The 23,861-nt window shown below is 44.4% G+C and overlaps 1 protein-coding gene and 1 long non-coding RNA gene across 11 annotated transcripts; one reads left to right on the top strand and one right to left on the bottom strand.

The window, feature by feature from the left end:
- The first annotated feature begins 2,672 nt into the window (after positions 1-2,672).
- LOC139801942 (arylamine N-acetyltransferase, pineal gland isozyme NAT-3) lies at positions 2,673-22,877 on the top strand. Of its 6 annotated transcripts, XM_071756623.1 has the most exons (6): positions 2,673-2,792; positions 3,405-3,516; positions 15,895-16,037; positions 19,702-19,882; positions 21,239-21,276; positions 21,833-22,877. In XM_071756623.1, the coding sequence occupies exons 5-6, from the start codon at positions 21,260-21,262 to the stop codon at positions 22,713-22,715; spliced, it is 900 nt and encodes a 299-aa protein (XP_071612724.1). In that variant the 5' UTR covers positions 2,673-2,792; positions 3,405-3,516; positions 15,895-16,037; positions 19,702-19,882; positions 21,239-21,259; the 3' UTR covers positions 22,716-22,877. The 6 variants fall into 6 exon arrangements, with proteins under 6 accessions (XP_071612724.1, XP_071612723.1, XP_071612727.1 ...); XM_071756622.1 differs by lacking the exons at positions 2,673-2,792; positions 3,405-3,516 and adding an exon at positions 7,007-7,446; XM_071756626.1 differs by lacking the exons at positions 2,673-2,792; positions 3,405-3,516 and adding an exon at positions 7,015-7,446 and having other exon boundaries at positions 15,895-16,007.
- LOC139801943 (uncharacterized) lies at positions 3,069-21,836 on the bottom strand. 5 transcript variants are annotated; one of them, XR_011728416.1, is made up of 8 exons: positions 21,669-21,836; positions 21,517-21,590; positions 19,238-19,425; positions 18,210-18,372; positions 16,998-17,193; positions 12,814-12,920; positions 8,372-8,478; positions 3,069-3,792 (listed from the first exon to the last, which is right to left on the bottom strand). It is a non-coding gene; the product is annotated as an uncharacterized lncRNA (long non-coding RNA). The 5 variants fall into 5 exon arrangements; XR_011728414.1 differs by having other exon boundaries at positions 18,210-19,425; XR_011728417.1 differs by lacking the exon at positions 8,372-8,478 and having other exon boundaries at positions 18,210-19,425.
- Positions 22,878-23,861: the final 984 nt, after the last annotated feature.

Raw genomic sequence — 23,861 nt, 5'->3', positions numbered from 1 at the left:
TCAATGGGTTCAGAATCACCCAAGCCTGATACCAGCCTGTTTGACATGCCTCTGATAGCCTTTTTTCTGCCATTTTTCCCTCTCCACTAAGAGCAGTTAATGTTATTTATTCTTTCCAGAAAGAAAAAACCAGTATCAAGTGTTCTAAAAGCTGTGACCCAAAGGCTTTCTTTGTGTTGTGCAGTCAAGGGCAAGGTTTGTATTCAGAAATGTGGAGAGGTAGATGACAGCACGAATCAACATAATGAAAATGATTTTGATGAAATAAATAAAACCCCCCAGAAAACAACTGACATTAAAAACCTGGATACCAAATATTTGCTGCTAGATGCAGTGAAACAGGTATAAAGAGATGTTTGTGTTCAGAGTTGTAAAGACCAAATTACCTTCCCAGCAAAAGGACCATGAAGTGAGGTTTCCATCCCACCAACATCTGCTTCTTGCTGAGGTCAGTGACTTTTCTATGGAATAATGGGGCAATTGCATCTTGTTGACCTCAGGAGTGTTTGTAGGGGAGGAGAAGAACAAGCAGGTCAGGGCACACTTCACCCACGGGCAGAAGCTGCAGGGTGTCTCTAGGACTTGGAATCTGAATTTTCTTCTTTTTTTCTTCTTTTCCTTGAAAATAACACCCTCAGTGGCTCTGGCTGTTGAAAGATGCTCAGTTCCACTCAACAGTTTGGACCTGTGTAAAATGCATGGGTAGGTCCTGAGGCTGAAGTGGGGAGCAGGGAAGCAATGGTTGTCTTCTCCCTGTGCCATGGAGCTGGGTCCTCCCCCATCTCCCCTTCCCAGATGGAATCTGGGAATGCTGTGGCAGCACAGCTGGGCTGAGCTGCAGAAGGTAACAGAGCCCTGCTCTACATTTCCTCTCCAGTGCCTGAGTTTCTGAGGCTAATGAAGCTTTGAGGGATAATGTGAATTGCTGCATAAATTGATATCCTTTGCTAATTGCATCAGTGTTTTGCTTTGATGAAAGCTCAGTATAAGGTGCCAAGAAACTAATAACATACAACATCAATAGCTTCTTTACAAAAAACAAATGATGATTGATTAAATGCCCAAAGATTCATGGAGCCATGAGTCAGCTCACTTAGAGATGGTTTTTTTTTTTTGAGGGTTCATTGGAAGACTATTTCAAGATGTTAGAAGATCATCTCTTTAAAAAAAATACCAACACTCTAGGCTGTTTCAGAACATCATTCAGACTTAAGATGAAGGTGCCCTTGTTCTGCTCTTTGAGATCAGACTCATCACTGCCCACAAGTTTCTTCTGTCCTCTCTAGCTTTGTCCCCTCTAGCTTTGTCCCCTCCTTGACTGCCAGCCAGTCATCTTGTACCTGATCCAGAAAATCAGGTGGCCAGGAACACTACTGAGGGTCTTCAAAGAGAAATCACTCACAGGCCAGGGCTGCTCTCAGTGCCTCACAAGCATCATCGTGGCCAAATTGGATTGAGGCAGAACATCTTGGTTTAGCTTGGGGTCTGACAGAAGGCAAAGCCCTGGTCTTCTTGTACAGTGCTGCCAAGGACCTCTGTGTCAGATGGTTGGTAGTAAACAAATTGTTATTACCTGGCAGTTGGGTGGAAATGGAAGCACATTGACTCAAGTCTTCTAAGGGTAGAAAAAAAGCCCTGGATGCTGTGCCAGTCATGGAGAGCTGAGGGCCACATTCTCCTGGTGCCTGCAGTGGGCTCCCTTGCTGCTCTCTGCCAGCTTGTTACATCTATTTTGGACACTTTTTTCTTGACCTTGTGGCAACCTCCTGTTACTGCTGTGGTCTTGACAAGTGCATTTCACATCCACAACTTCAGTGCCCTGGTGAGACTCCTTTCTCCATCGCTGGCTACCTGGAACAGGAATGTTTGCACAGGCAGCGGGGTCACGCAGTGTTGAGGTGGAGACCTGGTGGTTGAGAGGTGATTCACTTCCTCAGCTGATAAAAGATTTCATCCCCTTGTTTTCTAAGGCATAATTTGTTATGAAAACTGTTTGCTGTGGCTGTGAGGAAATGGTTGGTTCCCCACCGGAGGGTGCAGCAGTGTGGGTGCTTGCTCAGCCGGCAGTGCAGGAACAAAAAACAAACACCCTGACAGATGCTGCAAATGTGTAACTCCCTGTTAGCCACAGCCAACACTGCTGCTGCCTCCTGTAAATATTTAGTGACACCAACGAAGCGTGAGGAAGTTGGAACAGAGAGCAGAAAGGGGCCCAAGGTGGAGCTCTGCGGGACGGCGTTTCGGGGATGTGCGGGTGCCCGCAGCTGCCTCTGGGTGCCAGAGGTGAGAACACCTGGAAGGGCTCTGGGGAAATGCACCCGGGGTGAATAAAAGCATCAGTTGTGTCTGAGTTAAGCAAGAACTGAAGAACACCACTGAAACCACACAGGAAACCACGGAGGGTTGTCCATCACATTTCCTCACCCTCCATCTCCTGGCTCTGCTGGTTTGCCTGCATGACTTCTGTCCCTGTGTCCTCTCTCCCTCATCAGTACCAACATGTTGCTGGGAAGCGTTAGTTAAGAAGAGGTAAAGGTCTCCAGGAAAACACATTCATTGCTGAACAGCTTTCTGAGAGCAAATAACTTCAAGCTAGTCTAATTTATGTCTTAGATGGGCCTGGAGTATGTGTTGATCTGTCTTTATCTCCACAGGACTCTTGATGCTCTGCCTTTAAACCAGGAGAGGAAATGCAGGCTAAGAAAACTTGACAATGAGATGGATGTGTTAAAACTGAAAGACTGTTTACAAAGAGCAGCAGATACTGGGCCAAGCACTGCAGTGATTTAGAGGTGGGGATTTGTCTGGTTCTGTTGCACATCACTGAGGGGGAGGAATGACACCAGAGGAAAACGAACAAAAATAATTCAATCTTTCTAAAAAAATATAAATCCCCAATGAGAAACTGTGGCTTGAGCAGGGTTTGTTTAGTCCCTGAGGGAGTCAGCTGAGGAGGATAAGAAGATTTTTAGTATGAGATGACTGGAGGTGAGTAGTGAGCTGCCTAGGAACAAGACAGCAAAACTGATCTAAGTGTGTCTGTGTAAGGATTTCTCTGTTTAACTAAATGGGGTTTAACTCATGCTTTTGTTTTAAATGATCCAACTTTTATGTAGACGAATCTTGGATCGTTTAGGCAATTTAAAAACTTTTACTCTAAAATCTTACAACTAAAATTAAAAAAAAGTCACAGGAAGCAGCAGAAAAAGCATATGAGAGAGATCCAGGCTGTTATTTTCAGTATTTGTTTGGTTTAGTCATTTGGTTTCTCTGTCCCTATCAGCCCTGCAAGCTGGGGCACTGCTGAGTTGTGCAAGAGAGGTGCAGAAGAGCTTAAATCTTGTCTTCAGCTTCTCTTTTCCTCCATGTGCCTGAAACTTAACAGGTTTCTTCTTATTTTCTAGGAGAGCATAATGAAAGCAGTGCCACCTGCATGGTCTAAATTTGGTCCAGCTGAGGGGATGACACTGATGGAAAGTACAGAACATTGGGGTACCATTTACTGCTACAGCACAGGTAACTTTGTGTGGATCCCAAATGTGTGGATTCCAGCCCTTGTTTCCCCACACTTAATTATACAGCTCTTTTCCATTTTATATGTTGTGTATTTATATTTTTTAAATCCTACCCTGAGGAAGTGTGAATGATAGTTGGTAAGAGCTTCATTCATAATTCTTCTCCAGCTTCCTTCATCTTCCAGTTTATGCCTCAACACTTGATGTTACCCATTATGCAGAGATCAGTGTGTCAAAATGAGATAGTTTTGTAGTGAAGATGATTCTGCTTCTGAGCCTGAAAAAAAAAAAGTGAGACATTTTCCTTGAGTTAATCAAAGGATTTCAAAGGGAGTTTAAATCTTTCAATTTTCTTTGGCTCATGGAAAAGATGAAAAGTGTTTGACCTCCAGTAAACCAAGTGCATTCATATGGTGGCTCTGTAGATAAACAATATGTCCACCCAGGCAGAATATTGATTACTTAGGTATTATTTGTTGAATCACAAATAGGACCATCAAAAGCAACAGCAAGAAAGTATCATAAATTACATCAGGGCAGCCAAAGTGTTGAGCTTAATGCAAACAGACAAGTTAAATAAGTGGTTTTAAACTAACAAGGCTGGGAAGTAGCAAAATGTTGTTCCATTGCTCTATTCATGGTTATGGCAGCTCCCCTACACCAGGTACCTCCCCTACATCCATCACTCACTTTAGGGGGACACTTGCTTTAGGGGGGGTCAAATTGTTAAGGGACTGGAGCTGTCATGGAAAGTTTGGTCCCCAAACCTCTTGTCAAGCTGGCAGTGTGATAACAGGATTCTGATTTGTCACTGCTCCAGGCAGAGGTGATGGTCACTCACCAAGTAGTGTGATCAGCACCTGGGGAGGATTCAACACCTCCTGGTCAGAAGCTATAGCCCTGGAAGAATTTATCTGTCTGGTCTAAAAAGGAAGGGAAAAAAATTAAATTTCTATGCAAAAATCTGGACATTTTGAGCCATTTCTGAGCAGAGCTCTGGTGACTGTTTTCTGTGAGGGGTTTTCACAGGTTGCTGGGTGGGCAGGCAGAGGGTACAGGAGCAGCTTCCCTGGCTCTCAGGTGGATCTTTTATGTGTTTAGCAGGGTGGAGTGAGAAGCAAGAAAAAAAGAAGATTGTGAGGCCTAAAAGACTCTGACCTTCATAGATCTGCACTTCTTTTTGTCCTTCTTATAGAAGCAAGATCTGGCCAGTTCTGTTGGGTATTACACGTATTTTACTATCAGAGCAAACTGAAGGTATTGTGTCAATAAATGTAGTTTAAATGAATTTCTGAATCCCAGAAAAGGGATACTTCTTCCTAAGGAAAACTGTGAAAAGACAGATAACCTGCATCCATTTAATTAACTGTAGCAGGCTACAGAGTGCCAAAGTTACATATAGACATGCATGAAGAAAAATTAAAATAAGCAACCCTTGCTCTTTTTATATGTGTGCAAGAAGTGGTGATAAAATGCATAATCTGTCTCACTTTTTTCTGTCCAGAAAGTACACAAGCTGCAATTAATTCCAAGGGTAGCAGGGCTACTGGAAGGAGTAGTCATAAACCAAACCTAAGACTAATCACCTGGGAAGTAATATTTCTAAGTTGAGACAATTTTGGACTTGTTGTATTTGGCTGAAGTTCTGAAGCAGGCATATTTTCTTCTGTATGAAATATATTATGTGTCACGAAGCAAAAAAATGAAAATAACCCCTGACTTAAGTTAAAATGCTCTCTGCAGACAGAGCTGTAATCTGTTTTGTCTGACATTTTTGGAAGACAGCAGACTTCAGACTGAAATAATATGTGGTGTGGGAGACACAGAATGATCCAGAATGATGCAAAAATGGGCATCTGTGTAAGGAAAATGGGATATAACCAGGGATGGACACCTCCATTCCTGCTAAGGGCTGACTGTGGAAATCCTGGAGGAAATGTATGCAGAAAGGGACCTCTATTTACAGTATTTTATGCCATTCTTGGCTTATCCAAAGCCAAACAGTCTCACGGGGATCTGTTGGGTAACTGCATGATTTAGGAACTGAGGTATTGACTTCAGTTCCTTTTGAAGGATTTTCATGTTGCTGGGCCTTTGGGTAAGTGAGGGGAGCATCAAACATCCTCTGGAACCCAAAGAAGAAGAGGACAAGAATGATCTGATTAAAGAAATTAACAGGATGGAGAATTTAACAGCCAAAGAGGAAAAAGCCACATGAACTAACACCAGTTCCTTAGTTTTAGTGAGAAAGAGAATCACCCAAAGCAGAGATGGGTGTCAGCAAGGCATGGCTGTGGCAGGAGGCTGTGCCACCACCACGGGGGGGACTTCAGCATGGACCTGGCAGGATTTGCAGGTAGAATTTGCTGTGTGCAAATTCTGTGTCAGCACACACCTGATTTCATGCTGGCACAGGGGTAGGAGGTGGGACACTGTCCAGCACTCCCCAAGCTTGTGTTGGGCTGCCAAAATCCCACCTCTGCCTCCAGCTGCATTTATGTCACTTGGTGCCTGCGAGGTGAGAGATAAAGTGGAGCCTCGTGAGGCTGTGAACACAATTTCTAATCTTTATCCTCCAGATTATGAATGGCATGGTTACAGGTTAATAATTAACCAGTGAAGGTTAATGAAAATGAATTTGTCAGCTGCACTGATCCCCGGAGCCCTTTGTTTTCCTACGGCTTCACATGGTTTGGAGAGAGGTAATCCCAGAAATGGCTTTGCTGATTTGTTTGCATGTGGAGCCATTTGGCTCATCCCATCCCCAAATCCTTCCTTCTCTGTTTTACTGCCCAGTTGCTGCTGCTCTCCCTTAGCTGACTCTCCCCTGCAGGATTACCAAGTGCTGGTGGGGGGATAATTTTAAAGCTAGGAAGATTGGAGAATTAAATAGGGCTCTGATAAGTGCATTAACAAAAGTCAGATTCAGCCTGATGCCTAGCTGGAGAAACTTTCTCATTAAGATATCAAACTATCCTCCTTAAAGGCAAATTAAAATTTGTGTCCCTGTGTACAGAGGCTCAAAGTGCTGTCATAGGCAGCACAGAGAAGAGCAGGAGTCTGGGTCACTTTATTTTTTTTTTTTTTTTTTTTTACTTTCCCTTCTCTAAGCTCGGTGTTTGTTGTAGTAGGTGAATAATTTTGTCGTTACAAATGCTTAATTATTTTCTTGGGTTCTTAATGTCCGGTAAAGCCGGGGTGACCTCTAGTGGCTGCTGGGACACGGGGTGAGAATGTTTGCTCTGGATGTTGGGAGCACGGTGTGAACAAAATAAGAGCTGGAAATGATGAGGCTTTTAAGACCATGAGGTCTTAACCTGAATTTAGAGACCTCTCCATCTTGCTCACAGACAACACTGACAGCAGAGATGTCAAAGCTGTCCCCACCCCACAGGTGGTGCAGGTGGTAATGCGAGTGGTCCATTAAATATGATTCCTAAGAAAATGAGGGATGAGGGTTGCATTTATTGTGTGTTTGCAGAGCAATAAGGCTGTGATTACTGGAGTTATTTACACCCATTACAGCCCAGTACAGAGGGAAGTGAACCCCCTTCTTGTTGGGCACAGCACTCACAGCAGCTGCACAAATCCTTCTGCAAGTCAGGACAGACCACCAGCACCTTTCCAGGAGGAAAAAGCAAGCCTTGATCTTTTTAACCAGAACCCATGTTAAGAGTGAAGATTAAGTAGCATCTTAGTAGATGTGAATACAAGAAGCCTGCAAATCAAGAGGAGGAAAGAAAACCCCTGAAGGGATGTGGCCTGCAGAGGTGGGAATGCAGCATCTCCAAGGTTGCAGCAGAAGATGAGCTGGAGAAGTTTGCTGCCTGCCTTCTCCCAGCTCCACACTGCATGGCAGGGATGGGATCTCCCAACAGGAATTTGTCTCCTTCCTCTGCTGCAAAGCAGGTGAAAATTGAAGCTGCTGGAGGTGAGTGATAATGCCTTCCCACTCCCAGCATTAGCCTGGTCCCTGCAAAACACTTTGATAAGTGAGATGCTGTTTATGGGTGGTATCATTGCAGTCAGGGCTGCTTGCTAGTCAGGGGGACCTAAGGAGGCAAAATCTGACCATGAATAAAAGTTTTAAGGCTGGGGAATTGCTGTCATTTATAAGCACCTAGTGGTTTTTTTTTTTTTGCTTTTAAGTCCAATTTTCAAACTAGAGTTAAGAGCAGGAAAACCAGCAGGTCCCTGAAAGCCCTAACCTCAGGGCTTGTCTGTATGAAGAATTTCACTAGCATTTCTCCTGGAGCTGAAGTATAAGTGAACTAAAATTAATCCAATTGTGGCCACACTTTCTCTGATGGAGTGCATCCACACAGGCTCACCATCTGCTTTAACTGATCTGTGCTATGAATTCTGTACTGTTCAAATCAGTCTTCTGGGTAAACAAAGATTAACTCTGTTTAAAAATATGGTGTAAAGTATTGTCCAGTTAAGGGTGTTTCCCATAACTTTAGTCTCACTTTGAACTGTTTTCCATGTAATATTAATCTGCTTTCCAACTGATGAAATGAAATGTGTGTTTACTCTTAATTATGCAAACCACCCCTTTGGATTGACAATGATTTGTGCTGGGTTTAGTTAAAAGGGTTCCTGACTGAGTCAAATTATGTTGAAATAAGTCAATGACTTGGAAAGGGATTCTATGTATAGGGAGTTGCCCATGTTTAAATGGGATTTAAAGTTGTCACCACCTGTAATTGAACTGTTTCAGCACTTCCAATGTATGCACAATCAGGCTCCCAGGTAATTTATAATCCTTCAAAACAAATAAGAAAATTCATTGCTTGAGATGAGTCTACAGTATATATAAAAATAGATCCAAGATGTAATTTTCACTAGTTGCTCACTCTAGTCCTTGGGTTTCCTGGTTCCTCCTCACCCTTGGTACCAGTTATCTTGATGAATGATGTTTCAGTCCTGTTCCTGGCAGAGGAATCTGGCATTGATTGCAGACCTGGCATGACTGCAAATGCCCATCATGGGTGTCACTTGACAGGTGGGTGCAGCACCCAACACACCCCAACCCCACTCCTCCTGCCCCAGGCAAAGCACCTCTGAGTCTGTATCAACTTTAACCCAGGACCAATTGGTCTCCAGTTAGCCATGAGATACTTCTGCTTCTGTAGCTGTACTAACAAGGTTCCAAGTACTTTTTTTTTAGGATTAGTAGCAGAGCCCTAACGTTTTTTCCAAATTCAGTGGTAAAACTTTTTAAAGCCTCTTTATCTTCTGGTTTGTGTGTTACTGTTCCTCATCAGACAAAATGCAGAGTGTCCTGTTGGGTGAGGTGGAGGAGAGTTTCTAAAGAGAGGACCATGTTGCTTCCACTAATCAACATAATTCAAAGGAAATTTAGGACATTTTAGGTGTTGGCTGGCACAGTAGATGAAAGGTGTTGGACCTCATGGGAACCCACACAGCTCCTCTGGTGTCTCTACAGAAAAATCCAATGCTTGTTCAGAGACCTTATTGTTCATTTAATCTCTTTTTAATGAAGCCTGAACAGAAAGGCTCATCAAAAGTGAGATGGTATTGCTACCAGTATGCAGTCTGTTAGAGCAGTGGAGATGTTGGGATAATAGAGGTGGACAGGCTGTGTAATTTGGGTGACAGGAGCAAGCCAGATGGTGCCTTTCCTCTGTGCTGTTACCCCCTGCCCAGACAGCCCACCCCTTGGAGGACAGGCAGGGCACCCATGAGCCTTTACAAACTTGCTGCCACCAGACTAGACCATTCCATGTGGAATATTCAGAGGGAATGATGTTGCTGCACACCTTGGAATTATCATCTACCCAGCACTCATCAGCTCAGCATCCCTCTTACCACCATGGCTCTGTGTAATTGCTTCACAGCTTCACAGATATTGTTTTTCCTGGCTGCGAAGCTCCCTTGGGCACAGCCAGGCTCTGCCACCCATCCCTTGCCACTGCAGGGACAAGGAGACAGCTGTGGCCCTCAGTCCTTTCTCCTGGCTCACCAAAAGATGCCAGCAAAGAGCTTTGGTTCCTCTGGCTCAGCTGCCAGTGCTGCCTTAGGAGCCTCTGCACTGCACACCCAGTAATTGATTTTTCTTGGAAGATCTGCTTTTGGCATATTCCCCAGCAGGACACAGAGTGAAGACATACTCTGCTGATCTGGATAACATCAAATGATAAAAAGAATATGGAGAAAAATGTTTTTCTTAAGCAGGCGTTTCCACTAATTTCATTGGTGATTTTTTTTTTCCAATTAAAACAAACAAAACAAATCCCATGTGTGCCTATGCACAAATGTGGTCTACAGTATTTAAATTGTCACATCCCAAAGGCAGAATCCAATGGAGAAATCAACAGTTCAGGAAATAGAGAGTGTGGATTTGAGTTGGGCCTTGAAGAAATACATCCTGTAAAAATGTGAAACAGGCAAGATGCTTCTAGAGAGACTTCTGGAGTCCTGAAAGCTGTGTGGTTCAGTGAGGCTACAGTAGAAACAGAATGATCTGACTAAAAGGAAGGAGGTGGGAGCATTCAGATGATGGTGAAGGAATTTGGGCAGTGGGTTTGGGAAAGAAGTGGGGAAATTATTAAAGAAAAACCCTGAAGCTGGAGGCAGTTGATCAGTGGCCTTATCTATGTGCCAGCCCCAGGGAGCCACACAGAGCCCAGGGTGGTGTGTGTCTGCATGCACATTTTGCTGCACACACACACACACAGCAGAGGGATTAAATAACTCGAGATGAAATGAACAGGACTGTTGGTCAGAAACCTGTGTGTGCAGCCGTGCAGGGGTACACAGCCATGTGGGAGTGCTTGGCCCCAGAGCTGGGTGGCTTTGTACCACTCACACTGCCACAGCCTGAGAGCTGCCCCTCAGAACTCAGCCAGAGCCACCAGGGAGGCCAGTTCTCCATCCCCACCTTAGCAAAGCCTCCAACTGGACATCTGCTGGGTGGTTTTCTGATCACTAATAAATAACTTCAAAAAAAGATTTTAAAGCAAGTGTCCTATAGCCCAGGAATCCCGGTGGTTCCGTTGGGTTGGAGAGAGTAAAATCAGACAGTGCCACCTGGTGACTGTCAATAGTTCACAAAGGGGCTACCAGAGGAAAAAGAAATTATTTATTGTTAGACAGTGTTTTAAACACACAAAATCAGATCCTTAACTAAGGCTGGGGAATGAGGTGAGTTACAAATGAGTATTGATGGGGTGAATTCAAGTGCTGCAGGGATGATCCAGAGCAAAGTGCCTCTGGAGGGGCTGTGGGTGGGTTTCTGTGGGGATCTTGGCTCCATCTCTATTTCTCACTGTTTGCTGATGGGACTAAATTGCAGCACATTCTTATAAAAGAAGCTCGACATTTTGGAAACAGGGAACAGAACTAATAAAATGATGTGGAGCTTTGAAAAGGACATGCCAGTCCTCAGGGAGAGAAAAGAAGAATGAGCCCTATTTGGTACAGGAATCTGTGGTGCTGCAGCAGCTCTGCCTCAGCACCTGACCAGCACTAAAGGAAAAAAAAAAGCCCCAAACCAATAAAGAGACAGTAGCAACTGGGCATCAAAGCCACAAATCAGATTTGCATCTCAAATCAAAGTGGGATTTGGGTTTGCATTCGGCAGTAATAGGAATTCACTTGGTTTTCTGATGTTTAGATTGTTTTCTGCTCCAGGTTATTGACTGATAGATGGCACGGTTTTTTCTAAAAAGGATTTTTCTTCTGGTTTGGAACATCAGACAGGCAGTCTGGCCACAGTCATGGCCACTTGGGCAGGCTGGGTTTAAATTCTGCTGTCCTGCTGAAGCCTTAGGTAGTTCAAGTGTTGCTGAGCAATTAAGAGAAGCACTTTCTCTGAGGAGGATGGGCCAAGGCATTGCCTGTTTGTGCCTTCATTGTGCAAAGGGATGAAAAAAAAAACCCAAGACAGCTGGATTAGCTGGAGGAACAACAGAGAGATAACTGATGCAGCTGGTGAATAGATTTTGCAGTTTTAAGGCAGGTATCTTTGTGGCCATATAAATATGCAGTCAGATTTTCTTATGATGAAACATTCAGGAGCTGCTTCGATAAAAGTTGAGGAGGAAGCTCCCAGCCAATTTCTGAGCCCTTCCCTTGAGTCTCAAACAGCCAGGCAGGTTTAGTCTCTCAATTATTAGCTGAAAGCAGAATATACATTCACAGTGTTCTGATTTCAGATGCCGCTGGAGAATGTGCCTCAGATGCTTGCATAAGGGAGAGACTCAGGCACATCAGATGCTATGGCTGCCTCTGACTGAATTTATTACAAATGGTAGCCCAAATTAACTACTGGGTTTCTGTGATTAGGTAAGCAATTTTCTTGAAGGAAGAAATGTGTGGTGGGACTTGAGGTTCTGTACTTTAGTAACTCTATTGATAAAACACTATTTGGAAAAATTACTAGCTATACTGGCACAGGCAGGAATTAGAGGAATAACTGCAAAGTAGGTAAGAACCTGGCAGGAGAGAGCTGAGACTGGTGAGGCTGCTTAGCACGTTCATGGATGGTGAAGGGGTTTACTTGCTGAAGGGTTTACAGACCAGCTCACCCCATGTTCCCTGCAGGGCTGGAAATACCTGCTGCCTGTCGTGAAAGCTGGAAATTTGAGGAAAAAAGGGCAATGCATCCATGTCACTTGCCCAGATTACTGCTGAGCCCTACTATGTCTCAGAAATTTTCCAAAGCCTTAGCACAGCTCTGACATTTTAGCAGAAGGAGATACTGAGTTGGAGACACTTTCCTCCAACATCTACTTGGCTTCAGGGCCACGGCCCCCAGCCCCTGTGACAACACTCTATTTGTCAACACTCTATTTGTCCCTGTTTTTTCTGGCCCAGGGGGCTGGTAAGCTGTGCTGGGCAGGAGTTGGATGGAGTGCCTGGTGCTAGGCAGGCTCTGAGCACAACCACTGAGGAAGCAATTAAAAATAACATCAGTGTGAATCGACAAATTTAGTGTTGGGTTTGGTCTCAGTGGGGCTTCACAGTGTGTGGCTGACCTGTAGGCTTTTCTCCATGATAGGTCTATTCATTTTAAATAGAGGATCAGCAGAGATGTGCCTCCAGCCCCTTAAAAAGCAGGTAGTTACTTTTCAAGGACTGTTTCACCAGAATTTAACACCACCACTCCTATTAAATAAAGGTTTGGAAGGGTGGATGGCAATCTTCCAGCATGACAACATCCTCAGCATCCACCTGAGAGGAAACACTGAGCTGGATGTAGCATTAATTTACTATGGTGTGATGAAGAAAAGAAAATACCATTGTTGTTGAATGGAAATTGGCTCCATTTTACCTTATGGGATGAAAATGTACAGGGTCAATGTCACTTTAATTGGATTTATCTTCCTACAGCAAAGGCCATTCATCAGTTCAGATAACCAAGGATTAAACTGGTTCTTGCTGGAAAAAAAAAGGAAAAAAAAAAAGAAAAAAAATTGTGAGTATGGATGCTGAGGCAGCACAGCAGGCATGGGGCTGGTTTCTGGGAAAAGGCTGCTTCTTGTTATAGCTTGATTCCTGGAAGACAATTAGATTCAGTAACTTGAATTTTTTTTTTTTTACAAGATTCACTCAGTTGCCAGCTGAGCAAGGCAGCATTGGGTGTGATTTTAGATCACACCAGCTATGACAATTTACCTTGTCAATAGCCAATTTCTTTCCCCATTTTCCTTCTTCCAGAATACAACTCCCTGCACTGACCACACCTAAAAATTTTTCTTCCCACCTTTTGGTTCCTCCCAGACCCCTTGGGGGCTGCATCCTCTGTCCATCCCTCCTCAGGGATGGCAGCACCCAAGGTGCCAGCCTACAATACCCCTGGTAAGTTCTCCCAGCTCTATTTGCTCCCCTCCTGCTCCAGGTGTGGACACATTTGTCTCCTTTTTCACATAACTTTTCGTGGTGCACATTACTCTGTGCTGTACATCCCTGTTTTGGGAGCATGGGGAGGTGGAAAGAGCACATGAGGAGGGTGTTTACATGTCCACCAGTCCCTTGCAGTGCCACTTAAAAGTCACATCAGTGTGCAGCAGAGAGGAAAGCCAGGAGCTCCTGAGTCTGGGTTGCCACAGTAACCCTTGCTCTACTGCCTTTGGCTTTTAGACTGGGAAAAAAACCCCTTTCACTCTGTAAGCACCCAGCTCCAAGGACATGCTTGACACTGCTCATATTTGTGGTGGGGCTATTTATTGCCAAGAATCAATGCAGAGCCCTGCAGGACCATCTTCTTGCTTCTGAATCTTCCCACAGTTTCCAGCCTCTCCTCCACAGAGCCAAAAAACCCCACTAAAGGTAAGTCTGGGGGAGCATTTCGAGCACCTCTCCCTTCTTTTCCCCAGTTGCACTCCTGCTTCAGTGATGGGTTGGAGGGAATTAATTCATAAACATGTTATTTCCATGATGCATGTTAGTGCATTGTAGTGAATATGTGTTTTCTGGAGGAGCAATGGGGTTTGTTTGTTTTTTTTTTTTTTCCTTTGCTGCCACTGTACTCTGTTTCCTACTCTTCACAAAGATAAAAGGTTCCCCTCCCACCTGCCTCCAAAAAAAGATATAAATCTGAGTAATAAGAATGCCAGAACTTGGGTAACTGCTCCTGCTTTGCATGCTTCCAGGTTCGTTGCCTGAATTAGGGCTGATCCAATTCCCAGTGAAGTCAATGAGAGTCTTTCCTTTGTGTTGGAGCAGGCTCAGATCCAGGAGAGTACAAGTAGCATTGCTCCATGGCTTGGGTGGAATAGGGAGAATTTAACCCTGCTGAGGATGGGGGTTGGTAGGTCCATTGCAAGGATAACTGTGCATAAATGGTGATGGCTGCTGCATTTAGGTGTGTGTACAAAGATTGTGTTTTCAGAGCTAATACATAAGTGTATAAATTGTCCAGTAATATAAATGGGATCACTAAATTGAGTTGAAAATGAATTAAAAAGCTAAGACACTTTCCATTAGGGAAAATTAAGGAGTACTTCCCTCTGAGATCTTTCTGTGGCTTCACATCCCAGCTGTAGAAATACTGCAAGTATTTCACCAGTACCAGTCTGCTACCCCAAATGTGAGCTCACCAAAGGAATCCAAGAAGGCTGAGTGATCTTTCATTTTTCCACACTGCAACCATACACATGTAAAAGTCTCCTTTAGTCAGTGCACCTGTTGATTAGCTGGGTATATTTTCCTCTCAAGATATCTCACAACAACATTCTTTACATGTGGTACACAGTTTTGAATACCCAGGAATATATGTGCCTGATAGTGACAGAGATTGTTGACCTGTGACTCCTTTTTGCTGAGGCAGCTCATCCCTAAATGAGTGGAATTGCTTGTGTTCAGATTATAGGCTATTTTTTTTCCATTCATTTAGCAACAGTACAGAGTTTTTACAAGTGTTCTGCTAATTGATTTTAACAGGATGTCTTATGTTGATTTTTGAACTAGACCCATATAACATCTTCATTTTCAAATGAGGCCTTTGTGTTCTTGCACAGGAAAATGCATTGACCTGCAGTTGCTGAGCTACCCACTAGATATTAGAAGCTGCTTCTTCACTGAAAGGGTAATTAAACACTGGAATAGCCTTACCAGGGATGTGGTTGAATCACCATCCCTGGAGGAGCTCAAAAGACATAGATAGGAACATGGTTAGAGCACTGGACTTGGTACATAAAGTTAAGTTGCAGGTGGACTTAATGATCTTAAAGGTCTTTTTCAACCAGAATAGTTCATGATTCTGTGATAATGAGGAAATTGTGGTGAAATTAAAGAGAGATGTTAACTGGTCTTTAGTAACAGATTATTTCCTCCCAGGTTTTCTGCTTTGTTTGCAGGCTCTGCTGTGGATGCCCATTTTGCCTGGCTGCACCTCAAACACACAGACCCAAATTATTCCAAATTTCCCTATTTGGAAAAAGTCCAAAGCAAGCTTTTGTCAGCATGACCCTGTGTGATGCCCCATTGTGGCAGTGACAGTGTAACATGGTGGCTCTGCCCTTGGTCCAGGGGAGGAGAATTGGTTCTTGATCCTGTTTCTGCTGTTGTTTTTTTTGATCACCCTCAGGTGTGATCCCACTGCTGCTCTCACCTCTGGTCGGATGAGCAGCATTTTGGGCAGCTCTTGTGGAAACTGGGGAGGAGAAAAAAAAAACCCAGATGTTAAGAAAGCTGTGCCAACTGCAGCTGCTTCTTGCAGATGTGCATTGCTCCAAACACCCAGGGTGGGTCTCCTGAGCTCCCTTCCCTGCCCAGGATGGGGACACACACCTCTCCTCAAGGTGACCTCCTGGTGCTGCCTTATCAGCAGCTGCCTTATCACCACTGAGTGCTGCATGGGGAACACATGTCTGAGTGTGGCAGAGTGACTTTTGGTTTATTTTGCTTCCAGGATCAATACCTGCAGCCCAGAAGGGATTGGTGCTGATCAGCTTGGCTTGAATCAGACCCTTCAGAAGGAAAACACAGAGGAGTCTGTGACCATGGGGATTGTGGACATACCAGGTGGGCAACAGGGCAAGTATGTGAGCCCAGGTAGGACAGCACCTTTCTCATGAAGAAACTAGTGGGGATGGGGCAAAAATGGCCAAAGAGCTGCTGTGAAAGCCCAAAATGTCTGTTAAAGAGTCCACTGGCTGCAGCAGCCCTGGGAAAAGTGGGCAGCTGGATACAGAAAGGTCCCAGGCTGTTAAAGAGGCTGCTAGCTTCTCCTCCGGCCCCTTCTCCAGCTACCAGGACAAGCTGTGTTCCTGCATTTGTGCCATCTTGCTCTCCTTGTCTTCTTTATCCTCCTTTTCCCTGCTCTCCACCACTCCTTGTCTCCAGAGGCTGCTATTGTGACTTTGAGCCTCCCCAGCAGCTTGCCAGCCCTCACAGGGCTACTCTCACATTTGGAGAAACCAGCATGACCCCCTGCTTTCCAAACTGCAGGACTTTCTCCTCAGCATTTTCATGATTTGACAGCACTGCTTGCTCCTCCAGAAGTGGCTCATGAGTTGGAGATGGTAACAGCATTCTGAGTATGTCATTCCTGGTTATAAGATGGAAGACAACTCCTTCCTAACATGCACCCTAGGAACCTCACGTTGGGGTGGCAGAAACATCTATAGGGTGTCCCCCTGAGGTTGTGACCACACTTTGACATGAGATCCCATCCAAAGGTGTCCCACTAAAGCTGTCACAACTCATGGGAAAACAGCCAGATTGTACAGGCATGTTTTTCATCAAAGCAGTTATTTAAAACAAATTTTTTTGCTTCACATCCTCTATGAGATGAAGCCATTCACGTAGAAAAGCTGATTGTTCCTCTTGTAATGGAATTTAACTGAATTACAACCACTTACATACAAGTAAGTGCTGAAACCCTCAGGAATGGAAGGCCCTACACACCAACGTCGTCTCCTCCTTCTTCATTAACACCCCTGGTGTTGGCTTGTGTGAAAAACCTCATTGGCAGGGTAAAGATAAGAAGAGAAGGTATTTTTGGACACCCACCAGCCTTCAGAAAGATGCCTCAGATGGTGGAAGTTCTAAAATTGAAATTTGGTCTCTTCTTCACCAAGAAAAAGCCAAGCAAAGTCCAGCACAGCTACTCACTCCTGTATTCCCATAGGCAAAAGTTGCTGCCATTGTCATGAGCTCATCCTTCAACTGGTGCAGTGACCACCACCAAAACTGCACATGATGGATGCTGGGGACACAAAGCAGAAAGATGTTTAGCTACAGCTATGTGGCATTTATAATTACATAAGGAAGGAAATGAATATAAAGCATGAGAGCATTTTGCCATTATGAATATGTTTATAGGCTGTGAATATTATTTACTGCTCTTGTATTAGAGCAGCTTATGTCTATTAAAATCCCCTTTGGAAATGACAGGCTGGAGCCAGACACACTCCCCTCAGGCTCTGCAGCATCTCCTTTGCCAGCAGCTCAAAGCTCAGCAGGAAGGGAGAATCTGACCTTGTGTAAGAATTCAAGTTTTATACTAATTCCATTTAAAACACCCCAATTGTGTTATTAATTTAACAGTCTCTCTTCTCTCCTTAAGTAGAATACCATATAGTTGGTACATTGAGCATCCAGATAATATAATTGATGTGATATATGATATATGTGATATGATCTACCTTTCTTTGTTATACAGCCCATCCCAGAGGCCACTGTAGAGGGGAGCTGTTTAACAGTGAGCAGACACCTAATCATTACCCCAAACAGGGCACCCTCTGTTTTTATTTCCCCAAGAGATAACTCTGTTAAAGTAGGGAGGGAGGGATATTTGATGCAGCCTCTCAGGCGACTTAGGATGAGAGAAACATTTCAGTAATAAATTAAATGCTCTCAGCAGTTTGAATTTATACAGAAACAAAAGCAAGACACTGAGGGTCCTCTGAAAAAAAGCTCAGTCAGCTGAAGCTCCTGCCAAGGCTGGAAAACTGCATTAAAGTGTCCAGGTGGACAGCAATATCCTTCCCCAAGGACATTCCCATTTACACCTTCACCCCACAGTCATGCTCCCTGCAACCCAGCCAGCCCAAGCTGGGTTTTGCCCTTTGCTGCATTTGGAGGAGGGTGCAGGCACATTTTGGACACATTATCCAGAAGCTGCAAACGCACTTTGTTGCCTCACCAAGCCTGAAGTGATCTGGCATGGAAGAGAAATGCAAGCAGACTCCTGCAAGGCTCCTGGGTCAAGATAAGCCTTACCTTTAGTGCTCCTTCAGTGAGCTTTGCCCTCTGATGGCCTTGGGCACACCTGGGGAGAATGAGGGCTCATGATTTTAATGGCTTGAGGAAGAAAAATGTGCAGGATGGGAGGAAAAAGGAGAGCGATGCAGGAATGGTGGCATTGGATAGTTGGGATGAGAATCTGAAAACCACAGGAAAGAAATGCTCAATATCAGAGCAACATTACAGGGAGAGGAGCTGAGGATACCCATCAAAGCACAAGGAGAAAGGGGTTGCTTAGACAGCACTTGTGTCTTACTGGGACCCCAAAGGTAGCTGGGACAGATCCCCTACCACACCATGAGGCAGCACAGCAAGAGTCCACTTCTGGCACTATCTGTAGCCCCAAGTGTCTGTGGGCATGGAGCATGGCTGGGGCAGCTTGGACACTGCACAGCCCACGGGCTTCTTTTTGGTACAGTTCCCACCAGGACTGCAGGTCTGCCTGCTTGGCAGCAAGATCCATCCCAAAATATGAACTTTGTACCAAACTGGGTCTGCTCAGAGGAGCTCAACTAGGGCAGGTGACCCATTCCTTTCAGCACCTCTCAGCTGGGATGTTGGGTCTCACTTGTGGGATTCAAACACCAACCACTGATGGGATGATAAAGAGCCAAATTTTGATATGGGAGTGCAGCTGTGCAATGGGTTACCACAGACACTTCTGGCTGGTCTGATTTATTATCTCTGCTAATTATTCCAATAAATCAGTATTTGAACGAAACTTGCCACTGACATTAATGTGAAGGACTGGAAGCACTGCTGGGGAACTAACAGGAAAGAATCCAGCTTATGAGGGCATTAAGAAGACTCAGCTTGGCCAAATGCAAGCAAAATCTGTAAATACAAAAGCAGTGTGAAACACACCAAAAGGCTGCAGCTCCCTGTGTGCTCACACTCTATAGTCATCACTTTGCCAGCATCATCTTCACTATCACATCCTCAGGTGCTTCTTGTTGGCAAAGATTAAAGAAGACCCACTGCTGGCCCAGAGCTATGAAACTTACTTTAATTAAAAAATCCACGTAAATCCTCCAGAGCAAATTAAGCAATGGCAGCTCAGAAGTTCTTGTGTCTGCTGACTGGGTCAGGGTGGTTGCAGGTGCAAACTGTTGTGCCAAAATTTTGCTGCTGCTCAGACTGAATGAACGCAGGAGTTCTTCCCCATGTTCCCAAACACACAGTGACTTAACACCTGGGGAAAAAAATGTAAAAAATATATATTACCCAAGTGCATTCAGCTAGCTACTGAAATACTAAAATACCCTTTTTGTCACATCCCCAGGCAGCTTCTGCAGAAAGCATGAAACGAGTGAAAATGTGAAGCAGCCTCTGCTCTAACAACCAGGTTTTGCATGCAATGTTGAGTCAGGACTGTTGATTTTGCTCCCTCACTGCAGCTCTCCTGCTCCACCCTTCTGCTGTGTTGTTTGTTTTTTTCCTTTTTTTTTTTTTTTTTTTTTTTTTCCAGCTTTTGCAATCTGACAGAGGCGGGTGAAAACAAGTTGAGGGGAAAGGCATTTCCCTGAAGAGGAGTTGGAGGACAGTCCTCAAGCCCTGTCAGCTCCAGCAGAAGGACAGCCAGCCTCTCCACTTGCTTTAGCCTAAAACTATCCCCCCAAAACCCCGGAGAGACACTGGCAGTTTTCCAGGTAAGATTTTTTTTTTTTTTTAAATCCTGACCCTTGGCAGCTGAGCACTCCCTAACCAGGAAATTCAATCTGTTTGAAGACAGAAGACAGCAGGAAAAGGTGTAAGGGCAGAGCAGGGAATGCTCAGCCCCTCTGTGTTACAGCTACATTGGTTTATTTACTCACCAGCCTCCAGCAGATCAGGCATTCCTCCCATTTGACTTATTTCAGATGCCACTGTTGAAAGGGTCTTAAAAACACCCACAAGAGATGGACAGACAGACAGCAGAAAAACCCCACACCAATCTTTCCCCTTTTCAGTGACAGTAACTATACATGGTTTGCTTGTTAGGGGAAAGTAAAAGGAGGAAAAGCTTGTGACTGGTGATGTTTAAAGTTCACACTGCACAAACTAAGTTTCTGCCAAACTTTCAAAACTGAATCAAGCTGTAGTTCTGAGGCTTTGGGGAAATGCTTGGGAGCAAGCCAAAAACTGAACAAAGAGAATCCTCCAAATAATTTCCAGATACTCTTAACCCAATGTGGGGTCATTCAGGACCCATTGTAGGATGCTGGGGACATGGAGGTGGCCATGATGCAATAGTTGCAGATTTCTGCAGCCTTCCTATCCTAAAGGTTAGGAAATATGGGAAGCCAAACCAGGACACCTCCTGAGTCTCCCAGGGTATTACACCAAAGAGAAATTTTTTATTTTCATGGCTTTGTTTATATACTAAAAGTATCTTTCCAAAATTCCCTTGCAATTTGGCATGTGCCATTTTTCATCAGATTGAGCATTTAATCCTGTTGGAACAGTTGGACTTTTTCTTTCAGTTTTTCCCTAAGAATCATACACAGGAACTTGAGAACACTTTGGGACCTCTGGGTTCCATAACCTGAATAACACTGCTCTATATTCAGAGATGTCTGAAATTTAGCAGTGCCTGGGGAGGAATAACCAAAAGTAGCTGGGACATCAAAATCCCTTTTTTTTTTTTTTTTTGTTTCATTACCATGAAGGGCTGGGAGGGCTCCAGCTGCTTTCCACCCCCGTGCTTCATGCTCCCACTGAGACCTTCTGCCACAGCTGGGCTGGAAACACCAGTGCCTGCTCCCCTCCCCAAGAGCAGAAACCCACTGCTGGAGAGTCTCTGAGTTAAAGGAGCAAATGCAACCCAAAAATGGTGTTAAAAAAATATGAGGTTCCCTGAAAACTTAAGAGTTTTGGCCTGCACGTTGGTTTCCTGCTGCTGCTGGCGTATGGCTGTGATTAGCAGAGCCAGGGAGCTAAGCTGTGCTGCAGGGAGGTGGATCACAGCAGATGCACCACAAAACTTCACAGCATTTTCTGTCCTAAAAAACCCTTCTGTGCTCCAGGTCACGTCTGCTACCAGCAGCATGGAGAGGAGAAGCAGGTGAGACCAGCTTGTGCCAGGGCTGCCTAAATAGCAAAGGAAATACCGAGGCAGGGCAGATTAATTTCAGATTTGGTTGCAGAGGAGGCTCTGGGTTGCTCTGCAAGAGTGGGAGGGTTTGTTTTCTGCTTTTGCTTTGCTGAGTCAAACCACGAGTAAAGCTGTTGAGATTTGGAGAGTCTCAGTTCCTATAATTTCTAGTGGGGAAACAGTTCTGTTACTGTTTTTGTTCCTTCCTACCGAGATTTGTAGCTTTGCTGGGCAGGAACTCTCTGCTGAAATGTGCTTAGCACAGCTGGAGCCTCTCATCACAGCTGTAAAAGAAACAATTAAAAATAACATTTGTGCTCATCAGCAGTGTCCCATTGGCTTCCCTCCGTGCTCATACTCACAGGCAGCTGCCTTTGATAGGGCCATTAGTCAAATCCTGCTCCTCTTCTGAGCAGGCTGCCCCTGTTGATGAGTGCTATGCTAACAGTGATGGAGAAGATCATTCTGTCACTTCTGACACAAACCTATCATTTTTTTTTTTATTTTTTTTTTACCCTTCTCTCAGTGACAGTATGAACATCAAGGAGTATTTCACCAGAATTTCTTACCAGGGCTCCTACGAGAAGCCAGACCTGGCAACCCTGACTGATATATTCCAGCACCACATCCGAGCTGTCCCTTTTGAAAACCTCAGCATCCACTGTGGGGAGAGCATTGAGCTGGACCTGGAAGCAACTTACAACAAGATAGTGAAGAAGAAACGTGGGGGTTGGTGCATGGAGAACAACCACCTCTTATCTTGGGTTCTGAAAACCCTTGGCTACAACATCACCCTCCTGGGATCAAAGGTTTATGTCCCGGAGTACGATGCATATGCAGAGGAAATCGATCATCTGCTGCTGAAAGTGGTGCTGGATGATGGCAAATCCTACATTGTGGATGGTGGGTTTGGGATGGTCTACCAGATGTGGCAGCCAATGGAGCTGATCTCAGGGACAGACCAGCTGCAAACTCCTGGGGTCTTTCGCTTCCTGGAGGAGGGTGGGCTCTGGTACCTGGAGAAGGTGAAAAGGAAGCAGTGGGTTCCCAACCAAAGCCTCTCCACTTCCCATAATGTGGACAAAGAGGTTTGCCGGAGGGTTTATCTCTTCACCCTTGAGCCACGAGACATTGAAGACTTCAGGGCCTGCAATGCCCACCTGCAGACAGCCCCAGACTCCCTCTTTGTCACAAAGTCCATGTGCAGCCTGCAGACCGCTGACGGAGTCCGGGCTCTGGTGGGGTGGAAACTCACTGAGATCAAGTACAATTATAAGGATAATATGGATCTGGTGGAAATCAGAATCCTTGCAGATGAAGAAGTGGAGAAGACGCTGAAAGAGAAATTCAGTGTGACACTAGACAAGAAATTAGTTCCTGTCAATACAAGCAGGTTGTCTCTGTTTTAACTCATTGCCTGAATTATAATTTGATTCAGTGGCATTACATGCAGTCCTTCCCCTTATTTCTGAAAAGCAGCTAAAGGTTAAGCTTTTTCTTTCCACCTACACCAGTGTAAAGCAGAAACACATTAGCACGAACCTGGAAAATAAATTGATTTTCACAACTGCTCCCGCATCTGTTTTTGGTGTGGGTACAAATAATTCCTTCCTATCTCAATCAAATCACTCCCTTTCTGTTTGTGCTTTGCTGGAAGCAGACTCTGCCTGTTCCCTACTCCTTTCATCTCTTAAAAGCTTTTCCAAATACATCCAGAGTAGCAGGACAGAGCGACAGAGCTGTACATCTCTTTATTGCTTTGCGCTGCCACCTGGGAAAAATCATATGCACCTCTTAACTGAACACCATATTATTTTTTTGAATTTAATAGACAGAAAAACAAAGACATCCACTGCTGAATTTGCTACAATAAGCCATAAGGCTGGCTGTCCTTTTTGCTCTGGTGTTCACAACAGCCTCTCTCTCCCACGGCAGTCGGGCAGCCCCGCTGCTCTGTGCAAACACTCAAGGGCTGCCTGTTCATGGCCCAAAACTGATGATAAGAAACAGGAGTGGACAATTCTGTCATATATGACAATTCTGTCATATTTCAGACTTAACACAACACCCATTCTTCCCAGTGGCATAAAGGAGCAGCAGTATTTGAACTGGAAATGTCTCTCACCCAGCAGTGGGCTGCTGGGAACGTGTGCTCCTCATGCAGGACTCAGCTCCCAGTGTTTGTGCACATCAATTATCCTGGCTGAACACAAACACAGGTACAGGATTATTTTTCTGAAAAATACCTGTTCTGCTGAGGATGTGCTGGCAGTGATACTAATTATATTGATGTAAGGAAAAACGATGCATCTTAATCAGATACCTAAAGGCTAAGATTTTTAGTATGAGAAGTTACTCAAATGTAATCACTTTGCCCTTTGAAATGATGCTTGATGTTCCTTTATGTACAAATCATGGAAGAATTACAACCATGCACTTATAATTAAGTAAATTATATGAGTGAATTACAGTTAAATAAAAAAATAAATAATTTTGAGGTAGATATATTCATCTGGTTTTTTTCCCCAATTTGCAGTGTGTATTCCTAAAGTAAA

Source organism: Heliangelus exortis, chromosome 13, assembly GCF_036169615.1.
Source record: "Heliangelus exortis chromosome 13, bHelExo1.hap1, whole genome shotgun sequence".
Taxonomy (NCBI): Eukaryota; Metazoa; Chordata; class Aves; order Apodiformes; family Trochilidae; genus Heliangelus; species Heliangelus exortis.
Note: the sequence above shows the minus strand (reverse complement) of the source record. Positions and strands in the feature narration are given on the sequence as shown.